Source organism: Pavona decussata, unplaced genomic scaffold (genome assembly GCF_977016875.1).
Source record: "Pavona decussata unplaced genomic scaffold, jaPavDecu1.1 SCAFFOLD_470, whole genome shotgun sequence".
Classification (NCBI taxonomy): domain Eukaryota; kingdom Metazoa; phylum Cnidaria; class Anthozoa; order Scleractinia; family Agariciidae; genus Pavona; species Pavona decussata.
In genome coordinates this window covers 16,266-28,715 of record NW_028145808.1, presented here as the reverse complement: position 1 = coordinate 28,715, position 12,450 = coordinate 16,266, and the positions used below count along the sequence as shown (strand labels likewise).

The following is a 12,450-nucleotide window of genomic DNA, read 5'->3' as shown; positions in this document are numbered from 1 at the left end:
ACATCTACATGTATGTAACTTAGAATTGTCGTCTTTGTAGACACCGCTTCAACCGAGGCCTACGCTGAAGCCTCGTCAATTAGGGAACCAGTGTTATTTTTCTGTTGGGGACCAGCTCATGTTGCAGGTTTTATCTTAGCATGCCTACAACTACAACTCAGAAATCAATTTTTATGAAGCCTTTCTCACTCTTAGTGGGTAAAATTCTCAGTTTTCTTGCCGGGTTGCCTTGAATTCGTGTCAAAATTCAAAATAATTTTGCTGGTTTTTCTTTAATTGACGTCCACCAAAACGCAACTTTATCGGACTTGTTTGAAGGCGGCAGGTCGCGTGTTATTGGTAACCGCTGTAAACTGGGAGCATCAGAGGGAAAGCGGAAAATAGATCTCCGTGATACTCAAAATTTAGTTTTTTCTCTGCGTGTTAACTTTTTTTATGCATTTTTTTTCTCAGCATTTTAATTTGCCGTAGGAATTGCGTGATGACTACACTGGATTTCTTTCTCTCAAAGCGCGCCGTTCACAAGCTACCTTAGCGCTCCGGTTAAAAGGCGGGTATTAATTTCGGAAGAAAAATTCAAGTATTCTGTAAAGATGAGGATTCTACCAATAAAGAAAAGCTGTATAAAAATAATATTACAATAAAGCTTAAAACGAATTATGTCAAATTGAATTGGAAAGGGGTTCACCATTGTTCAATTTGCATAGTGCAAGGGTTGAACGCAACCCTATAGCTGATTACTTTTAGTAATAGAAATGACAGAAAAAGGTTTAATTAACAATTAGATTATGAGCTCGAGATTTCTATCGCGTGATAGCTGATGAGGGCGCAGCCCGAATCAGCTATCACGCATAGAAATCGAGAGCGAATAATCTAATTGTTTTAGTATAAATCTACTAGTCGGTAAAAACTAAACAAGTAAATTATCTATTTCCTCATCGTAGACACTTCGAAAACGCGACGAAGCGGCCGCCATTTTGTTGAAAACCGCTACTCACTATCTATCACAGATTATAAAATAACTAGCATACTACGCGCGTTCTGATTGGTCAATAGAGTTGCCAAACCTATGTACTATTGTACCGGTAAACTCCCGCTGCTCTCCCGCTGGAGATTTCTCGATAATCTCCGACGAGCGCGACGAAAACTTTCCGAACTTCGACATATTGTCAGGCTTTGATGTGCTTTTACCGCACAATAAAAATTCGGAGCCAAATTCTAAAAAGGAGAGCTTAAATACTGAGGCAGAACAAGAAAGGTCGAGCAAAAAGAGAAGATTTGCCGATGTGGAAAACGAAAAACTTGACTCGATCGTCGAAAATGCACAAGCCAAAAAAACCAAGCAGGCAACACAGTGGGCAGTTTCCATATTCACAGGTTGGTTTTAATTACATGAATAATCTTTTAGCCTGGCTTTTCACTGAAACTGTTATTTTATAAAATAAACGGCTCAAACAGTATTGATAAACAGTACAAAATTTGTAATTTATTGAAGGTTATGCCAAAGTCAAGTTGTTTACAAATAACTTGAAGCGTTTAAAACAATATAAAACCGACTTCAACCCGAGTACAAGGTATTTGATATTAACTGCTCAAATCACAATTCCTCTTTCTCTGTTCACCTAGAGTGGAGTAAACAAAAGGTTATTGGCGTAAGTCTGGCGGAAATGGCGGTCGAAGAGCTGGACAGGAATCTGAGGCAATTCTACGCCGAAGCAAGAAATAAAGAAGGCGAAAATTACAGCCGTGCGACTCTTCTGTCAATAAGAAATGGCATTGAGAGATATCTAAACACACCACCACACAGTTTAGGAATAAGGTTCACTCACGACCCACGTTTTGTCCTCTCAAACCAAATGCTTGACGCCAAAATTAAACAGCTTAAGCAAGAAGGCATGCAAAACACCATGCACAAACCAGCAATAGAAAAAGAAGACCTGGCCAAGCTCAAAACAAGTGCAGTTTTTTCACTCACCAAGCCGCTGTCCGCTTTTCATCAGTAACTGCTATCTGCTGATAAAAAGCATTCTTTCGCCAAGGCATTAACCTTTTTTAGCCACATTTTTGTGAGAGTTAGACAGTAATATAACTTAAAAAACACTTTCATTCATTCGCTCAAACTGCGATGCGTCCTTCGGCGATTCAACAGGTTTATGCTCAAAATAGATCCCGATTTGTGATTGGTTCTCCCGCCTTACTGATGAATTTGAAGAGAATAAACAACTTGATCAAGTTACAAAATAAAAAGCGCCGATTTCTAAGTGTTTTTGTCTAAGTAATTATTTCATAAAAGCAATAGGCCGCACTTTCCAGAAGTTTACCAGCGTAATAAAACCACTTGGGATGTTGGGAGTACACTCGAAAAGCTTGTAAATCACTCGCCTGCGGCTCGTGATTTACAAGCTTTCTCGTGTTCTCCCAACATCCCGCGTGGTTTTATTACGCTGGTAAACTTCTGGAAAGTGCGGTCTATTGCTTAAATAGATAGCGAGTAGCGTAGCCAATCAGAGAACGGCATTCGTGATAGAACACTAGTAGATTTATACTAAAATGCCAATAGAGTGTGTGCACGGCGGCCATGTTGGAGGACTAAAGCAATAGAAGATATTTGCATAAAAATAGAATATATTTCCCAAAGGAAAATCATTGTATTGTTTCGGGCCTCCAACATGGCCGTCGTGCACACACTCTATACCTGATTGTAGAATTCCAATGAATTTGGCAAGATAAAGTTGAGATGGAACCGTAGTTGATGGAGCTCAGGGTACGGTGTCCAACAATTCACGGAGAATTGATAATTTGCATGTTGATGAAAATGTTAGCTTATTGCAGAAAGTCATGCCTACCGAAGGATTCACGAGATCAGAGAATAAATCGCTCGTACATTATGCCATAATTTTCGCCTCAGTGAATCTCGTGCGATACTTTTTTCGCGTAGCGCGCGAAACGAGACGCAAATGGTAACTTACTTTTGAGCTGTACTGCATATGAAAGTTTGAATCCCCTCCAAATTAAAGAAGCGTGAGCGCAAGACTTGCTGTGCTTCTGTCTGAAAGTTGACCAGTTTATTTTACAATTTTAAGAGTGCCTGACTGTAACTTTCGAGAATCGCTGGCCAAGCTTGAAAAATCGAAACTCCTGATAATTTGCCTGAAGTTTACTTTTGGGGAACTATCTTCGAAAATATTATTTGAATGTTCTGGAAATTTATAGTTTTCGAGAATTTTGGAGAAAACGAAATTACTGGTTTTACCTCATTAATTATGCAAAAATCTCACTCAAAATTAGCCAAGTTCAATACGCTTGTGTTGAAACAGTACGCAACGCTAGAAAACGAGGTCGGTTTTGATTAAGAGCATTACTCACCTACTTTCTACCAATGGGACCTATGTAAACTTTTGTAGAACTTTGGAGGGTTTATGGCTCTTTGAAAAATTGACATTTTAAGGACTTCGCGATGAGGTGAAAATTGAGTAAGTTTGAAGGTTTAAAATGCGTCTTGGTATGTCAGATATCGACTCGAGAGGAACATTGTGATGAAGCTTGGGTCTTCGTCTTTAATAATACGAAATAAAAAATCTGGGCAATCAATGCACGCGCTGACGAAAACCAAAGGTAGTGAGGCTTCGTTAACAAATTTGCATAATTCGCAACTGTTGAGAAAATGCTATGTTGTGGTGACTCGGTGAAAACATTCACCCAAGCTATCTTCAAATGGTCATTTTATCTTATGTTGCATTTGTCTGTTTCTCTTTCTTGTTTAATAACATGGTAGAAAAGGCCTGGACAAAAAAAAAGTGTGTGATCGGAAAAGAAAATATTCGCCAAATTGCGGTGGGAAATTTGCATAATGCAAATCTCCCAATAAATCTTTCTGCAAAGGAATCTGATTGGGAAGGTTTCGTTAAGAGTCTATTTGAGCGAAACCCTCCATATAAAAGAAGTCAAACAACGTTTAATAATCCGATTTCAACAAATAATTGTCGAATCTTAACCTTTAAATAATAGTGCCAAACTGATGCTCGCTATTGCGTTACCTGCGTCACGTCAATAGCTGTCGATATTGCCCACAAACTAACTTGTGCTGCAAAATTGCCACTTACAACAACTAGAAAAAAGACCTCACCTGGCTTTATTTACTGGCATATAAGCGGTTTTGCTAAAAATTAAACGTTCACATGACACTGGAATCACCTTTAAAAAATACACGCTGTCAAATGAGTGCGAAAGTTAGACATAGAGTCGGTGAAAGTGAATATTATTAATTAAATCAAGTTTGTTTACTGGAATGCTTTTTCAAATAGCTAGTCCAACCTTTTTCACTGGCCTTCCAAATAATAATCACCCAAAAGCGGGTCAGAAGCGGCACGCCATATTTTAACGTAATTACTGGTATGAAATATCAGAGCTTCAAAACCTGTGTGTTTCCGTTTAACAAAATAATAACTCAGTTTATACCTATAGTTCACATTGGCTGTAGGGCATGTATTTATCTTTGACGAATGTCAACAACAGAAACACGGGTATCTCAGTGACACTGTATATGCGCAATGTCTACTGCATACATCACAAGGTCTATGACCTTTGTTTGACCTTTGTATTGTCATGTCACGATGAGTGTTACACAATGGCGTAAATTATAAGGGCTTGTATGGGAATTTACGAACGTGTTTTGGAGTCCAAAAGTAAAGGGCATGAATTGAACAAAAATGGCTTACCTTGTCTCCTTGATATCTTGCCAGGTATTGTGTGCCATATTTTGGTCATTTCAGTACGATTCCAGTGGGTTTTAGGTTCGCTGAAAATTTTCCTCTCTCTATACGGTATCCTACTATATATATATTTCCCCAAAATCTTGGTCACCTCGGTAGCAATAGTATTCTTTGAAATAAATTGCAACGTTAAAAACGTGGTCGGTATAAAGACGAAGAACTGTGGACCACGGACTGGGTATTAAAGAGGTACTAACGCAGGGGGACTATGGACTACGGACTGACTGCATGCCCTACAGTGCACATTGGCTGTAGGGCATGCATTTGTCTTTGTCGTATGTCAACAACAGAAACACGGGTATCTCAGCAATGTCTACTGCATAAATGGGTCATAAATGTCTATGTACGACATCTACATGATTGTGCACGTGGCCTCATTGGTTGATCACGGTCAATGATCATCAAACATCCTTTTGCGCATTTAATCTGCACTGAAAGAGCAAGTTCTCATCATATCGAACCCTGAGATGAATGCTACAAAACTAAAATGCCGGACTCTCTTCAGCGCGTATTAAAAATCCAGCTGTTTCGCTGAGATAAAGCAAGATTTTATGTTTGCACTGTCGATCCTCACTATTTTATTCCCAGTCCTTGTTTTGTTTCTCAAAAACAACAATAAAGGGACAAAAATAACTACCGAAACTTGATTTTATACATCTTAAACTTAATGAAAATGAATACAGGAAAGATATGGTTGTCATACTTCAGTTCTCCTTTAAACCCAGTCCGTAGTCCATAGTCCACCTATACCCAGTCCGCTGTCCGCAGTCCTTTGTCCGCGACTCTTCAGTCTTTTATACTGTCCTCCTTGTTAACGCTGCAATCATTTCAAAGAATACTATTGCTACTGAAGTAACAAACCTTTTGGGGACATATAGAGCAGGATATAAATTGAGGAAAATGTTCAGCAAACCTTTAAAAACCCACTGGAATTGTACTGAAATGGCCATAATATGGCACACAAACACTAGCAAGACATCAAGAGACAAGGTAAGCCATTTTTGTTCCATTTATGCCCTCGACTCCAAAACACTCTCGTAAATTCCCATACAAGCCCTTATAATTTACGCCATTGTGTAACACTCATCGTGACACTCGAATTACAACGTGACAATACAAAGGTCAAACAAAGGTCTCTTGAACGCTCATAGAGCTTGGGCTACCACTGGCTACCAGCGATGTACGCAGTAGACATTGCGTGTATACGACCGTATACAGTGTCACTAAGATACCCGTGTTTCTGTTGTTGACATTCGACAAAGATAAATGCATGCCCTACAGCCAATGTGGACTGTAGGAAGAAATGAGTATTATTTTGTTAAACGGAAACTGGCACTCAGGTTTTCAAGCGTGTATCCGTACATGTGCGTTATTTCATACCAGTAATTACGTTAAAATATGGCGTGCCGGCTGACATTGTTTTTCAGTCACTTGCGAAGGTACAGTATCAAAAAGCACGAACAGAGAGGGTTTTTTCACTGACCCGCTTCTGGGTGATTATTGTTTGGAAGGCCACCGAAAAAGGTTGGACAAGCTATTTGAAAAAGCATTCCAGTAAACAAGCTTGATTTATTGAAGCTGAGTTTGTCACCAGGTGGGTACATTAAAAATTATTCGGAGATACAAATAAAGTTACACTGGTGGATTAAAAGCGTTCTAAAATTATTTACAATAAAAATGTTCCCAACGTTTCGGTCGCAATCACGGACCTTCTTCAGGGGAAGTGAAAGAAAAATTATGCAAAAGCACAGTTATAAACAAGACGCTGACTAAAATTCAGGATATGTGTCATTTTTTCTTGTTTGCGAGAGTCAAGTGTAAATACTCCTTGGGGAGTAACGCCCCGTCGGCTCGATTGAGTAATATCGACAACGAAAACGAGTAATATCGACACTGCAGTCCAATGGATACCCCAAGCGCTTCATCCTGGATGCCAGCAACTTTAAACCATCGGTGAAAGATACAACCCCCCTTGCGGAATCTGTACGGGGGTACAGCACAATTCCATACGTTAGCGGGACCTCTGAGCCAATTAAGAGAGTTCTGGAAAACCATGGCATCAAAGTGGCATTTAAACCCTATCAGACAATTAGCAAGATGTTTCCAAAACCGAAAGACCAAATGGATAAAGAAGATACTCGTGATCCTGTTTATGACATTCCATGTGCTAATTGCAGCAAGAGTTACGTTGGCGAAACGCAGAGAAAATTCATAACAAGAAAAAGCGAACACCAAAAGGCTGTCGCACGGCGACAAGGCGAAAAATCAGCACTTGCAGACCACGTGATAAAAACAAATCACGACATCGCGTGGGATGAGGCCACAATTCTCAGGACCAGCAATAATTGGCACCAAAGAAAGATTCTCGAGGCCTGGGAGATTAATTGCGCCAAAGACCCACCCAATCGAGCCGACGGGGCGTTACTCCCCAAGGAGTATTTACACTTGACTCTCGCAAACAAGAAAAAATGACACATATCCTGAATTTTAATTAGCGTCTTGTTTATAACTGTGCTTTTGCATAATTTTTCTTTCACTTCCCCTGAAGAAGGTCCGTGATTGCGACCGAAACGTTGGGAACATTTTTATTGTAAATAATTTTAGAACACTTTTAATCCACCAGTGTAACTTTATTTGTATCTCCGAATAATTTTTAAGCTTGATTTAAATTTAATTAATAATATTCACTTTGACCAACTCTATGTCTAACTTTCGCACTCATTTGACAAGCGTGTATTTTTTAAAGGTGATTCCAGTGTCATGTGAACGTGTAATTTTTCGCAAAACCGCTTATATGCCAGTAAATAAAGGTCTTTTTCCTAGTTGTTGTAAATGGCAATTTTGCAGCACAAGTTAGTTTGTGGGCATCAGCTATTGACGTGACGCAGGTAACGCAATAGCGATCATCAGTTTGGCACTATATAAATTTAAAGGTTAAGATTCGACAATTATTTGTTGAAATCGGATTATTAAACGTTGTTTTGACTCCTTTTATAATAGACTCTTAACAAAACCTTCCCAATTAGATTCCTTTGCAGAAAGATTTATTGGGAGATTTGCATTATGCAAATTTTGGCGAATATTTTCTTTTCCGATCACACACATTTTTTTCGTCCAGATCTTTTCTACCACGTTATTAAACAAGAGAGAGAAACAGGCAAATGCAATATGAGATAAAATGACCATTTGAAGATAGCTTGGGTGAATGTTTTCACCGAGTCGCCACAACAAAGCATTTTCTCAACAGTTGTGAATTATGCAAATTTGTTAACGAAGCCTCACTACCTTTGGTTTTCGTCAGCGCGTGCATTGATTGCCCAGATTTTTTATTTCGTATTATTAAAGACAAAGACCCAAGCTTCATCACAATGTTCCTCTCGAGTCGATATCTGACATACCAAGACGCATTTTAAACCTTCAAACTTACTCAATTTTCACCTCATCGCGAAGTCCTCAAAATGTCAATTTTTCAAAGAGCCATAAACCCTCCAAAGTTCTACAAAAGTTTACATAGGTCCCATTGGTAGAAAGTGGGTGAGTAATGCTCTTAATCAAAACCGACCTCGTTTTCTAGCGTTGCGTACTGTTTCAACACAAGCGTATTGAACTTGGCTAATTTTGAGTGAGATTTTTGCATAATTAATGAGGTAAAACCAGTAATTTCGTTTTCTCCAAAATTCTCGAAAACTATAAATTTCCAGAACATTCAAATAATATTTTCGAAGATAGTTCCCCAAAAGTAAACTTCAGGCAAATTATCAGGAGTTTCGATTTTTCAAGCTTGGCCAGCGATTCTCGAAAGTTACAGTCAGGCACTCTTAAAAACAGGCCAATTTATGCAGTCTGTGGACACCTTCAGTGTCTATGTTAGATCAGTTCTACCTCCCGCCTTCCAAAGAGTCAAATAAAGTTGCGAGCGATGTCTTAGCACATGTGCAGTATAGTTTCGGCGTACATTGTGTTTTTACGTGTATTTGTTAAACAGGACACGATGGATGGATACGGCACTGGCAAGCATCATGGTAGACAAGTTTTTGTTTGTAGAAAAGATTGTGCACTCTTTGTACCCATTGAAACAGTTATATCAGAGGAAGACTTTGATGAGAACCCTGTTAATGCTAGAAGTACAAGGACATCTGAGAAAGTTGAGAATGTTGAGGAACAAATCCGCAAGGATAAACCTCTAGAAAAGTCATTAAGTTATGGTGCTTGCTCATCAGGTAAACTACCCTTTTAAATTCATTTATAAAAAATAGTTTTTACCCGTTAGGGTCGCGCAGGATCCCTGCTCTCATTGTGAATGGGTGTATTTATTTACGTTTAAGAGCTCGTTGTTTCAAAACCAACATTTTTGATAAGCAATTCAGAATAAAATCTCTTTTTCCCTGGACTACAATTACAGGACGTTAATGCACAACAAAATATCGCGTATTATCATAATTATATTCACAGCTTTGACTCAATGGGCACGATTTTGAATACATTATTGACTTATACAATTTTCGCAGACGGAAAAAGCTGCAGTATTGTGTCCAAGCTTTCGTCGCGGTACAACTACCAAAACTCACTTCATTTCTCTTTTGAAATTTAAGTTTTGAAATCCCAGTGGAGAGCAAAGAACAATAGCTCTAATTAACACGAGAGAACAAAAACCAGAAGGATTCTGGTAGTGGTAGTAAAATGACGCCATAGTGGAAATGTCCTATACTGATCGAAAAATGATACACAGGGGGGAGGGGGGGGGGGTGTAGACTTTGAGTAATGTATCGTGATCTAATCGTGGAAAAACCAGTAAAAAAAGGATAGAACGTTTCAAAGTCTAAATTCCACAGTTTTACTCCTTTAGTAGCCAATAACTTTTGATGAGTCTTGAAATTGCAAAATCTGCTACCTTCACATCACATAAGATGTTATGATTTACCATTAGGTAATAGGATCCTGTAACTAAGGACGCTTCTCAAGTTTAGTGCTTGGACACAAACTACTTTGCAGCTATTCTAACTTTAGAAGCTCAAAATGTTACAACAAAGCGCGATTCCGCCTGTAAAATGACTATCAAAGTGTAATTTCATTGTCTGCCAATATCCCTAGTAAGTTTGAGCGAAATTGACCGTCAAACCGCAGGGATTTGAAGCTTTAGAAGAAAACAAAATTTGCCTAAGGTCACGCAGGACCCTTGCCTATGAATAAATTCAGAAGCCAACCTTCTGTGTCAGGTGTTTCCTCCCGAATCAATCACGATTGCGCTGAACATTTCTGGGGATGTTGGCAGATAATGTAATTACATCATGGTTGTCATTTTGCAGGCGCATCAGTATTACCGTGACGTTGTAAGCTTACTAAATAGCTACTAGAACATAAGGAATTACTCTAACCAATCACAGCAGACCCAAGACAACACAATGAACAAATCAGAACCCTGCGTCAAGCGCAAAAACGCGTGCGACCAAGTCATACTAGGGAGCTTAAGCAACGACGACGGCAACGTTAACGAAAACGTCACTTGAAAATATATCTTTACTTCATTTGTGCTACTTCGCGATTATTTCAACTCGCTCAACTTTTACAAAAATGGTGAACTGTCCAGGAACCAAATTGGTACGAGTGGCGTACAAGTTAAGAAAGAAAATGAAAAATTCACCGTCCTGCGTTCACGTTCTCCACAAAACCTTAATTGTGGTCATTTTACGTTGTTGTTTTGCAGAGGACGGCAAAGAAATGTACCAAAATGTAAAACGCACGTGCAGAGCGATTGTTTTTGCTCATTACACCTATTGTTTTGCGGCGTTCTCGTTGCCGTCGCCGTCGTCGTTGCTTAAGCTCCCTAACAACTAATTAATACGCGACTATCAGTATAAATGGTACATACAATCATCTAACTTTGCCTCCCTCATGTATCATGCCCCGAAATTTTGTATCTGCGACCAAAATTTAGATCGGAAATATGCTGATTTTCCGTCTCCGACAGTCATACGAGTCAATAATATATTTCAACATTATGCTTTTTCTGAAGCTGTGAATGTGATTATTATAATTTATAACAATCCCGTACACGTCCTCACCTTTTCCTGTTTCAAGCAGAAACAATGGAATTACTTTCAAAGAGAAAAAAAGATTAATTACCCGTCAAAAAATACCGTATGAAACAAACTTTCAAACGTAAATTTTCTAAGTTTCTGAGATGATACACAGGGAGTTCTTAATTTGTACGTCAAAATTTTATTACATGCAAATGCGTAGTTACTATCACGCCGAAACAGAATGCATTGAATAAATTATTTGAAACGGCAAAAAATATTGTCATGAATATTTCGTGTATTGTCGGAATCAGTCATCAACATTTGTTCAATAAATACATACATATGGAGAGCAAGGGTCCTGCGCGATCTTATGGCTACAAACAGAAGTGCATCGTCACGTGCCACGTCAGAGAAATACAAACTTAGTGCCTTTTTTTCTGTTAGACAAAGAAACATCAGTTCCTTAAAGTACTGCATTTAAGAGCTTAGAAATAATTTTTCCTTCATCACATTTACTCAGTTAGGCCCAGATCGCAATTTCGGAAAAGATAAAAATGGATTTGTTCGCAACAATTTTGACAGAAATTGACGCACAAAGCTGTCCGGGACAACTTGTTAATTTCTGTGACAACAATTGCAATTAATTGGTTGCCTTCACATCTACCCCTTAACTATAGTTTGTCTAGGATTAAGACAATGGTAACTATTGTTAATTATTTTGGTAACGTGACCGCCTCTCTGTTTCCTCTAACTATTGTTAGAAATTTAAGTTCCCCGAACACGAGGGGACATGTTGAAAGGACATGTCACCGTGACATGTAGCAGCGACACAATCGCTTGCTATGCACACTAACTGACGTGCAGGGGGGACTTGTAGCATGAACATATAGCAGGGACAAAATGGCATCGATCTCACACACAAGAAAATGCGGAGGGGACATGTCTCAAGTCTTAAAGTAATAAAGCTAGATAGCTTAAGCTAATCCAGGTGTATAGACAGGAACAGGAAACAGGTGTTATAGTCTGCGTTGGTAACCAGGAGCCTGCAAGGATGTAACTACAGGAAGGGCGGCCATCTTGAACGCCTGTAGAGTGGGAGCAAAGACACATCCCCTCCTGTGAGTTGACTTTGCGCGGCAAGTTAGTTTTAACTATGACCAGCATGCACTCTATAATCTAAGCAAAATGGCGGCCATCGAAAAAAGTCCAGACATTCCCTTAGCTGATGATTCAGAAGTTATCGCTGGTTGCGTGGTGTATCTTCAATAGGCCATTTTACAGTTGTGTACTTAGTGACCTGGCCTTGGATTCTAAGCGAGGCTGGGGGTGACCTTGTTTTGATACAAACCTCACTGCTTTTCATATGTAAATTCAAACTAGTTAGCACAAGAACAGCATGATCAACATATGAAAAGCAGCGAGGTATGTATCAAATCAAGGTCACACCAGCCTCCCTTCCAATCCAAGGTGCGCAACTGTAAAATGGGTTTTTGCCAACTTCTTGAAAACTGTGTAAAATGGACCTCTCGGCGAAGCAACCATGGACGGCACAGACTCTCCGTTCAAAATCGTTAAAACCATAATAAGCTTTCTCTTTCGATCCCAATCAAAGCGAGCTCCGCTATCGATGGCCGCGAAAGCGTAAAGAATTCTGGCCA

General features: G+C 39.2%; 1 protein-coding gene across 1 annotated transcript in view; it reads left to right on the top strand.

Annotated features, from left to right (window-relative positions):
• The window catches only part of LOC146450249 (uncharacterized), an 85,385-nt gene that overhangs the window by 68,125 nt on the left and 4,810 nt on the right, over window positions 1-12,450 (top strand). The window contains exon 3 of the mRNA XM_085100572.1: window positions 8,758-8,992. Coding sequence (XP_084956698.1) covers window positions 8,758-8,992 — 235 coding nt within the window. The remainder of the gene's footprint in view (window positions 1-8,757; window positions 8,993-12,450) is intronic.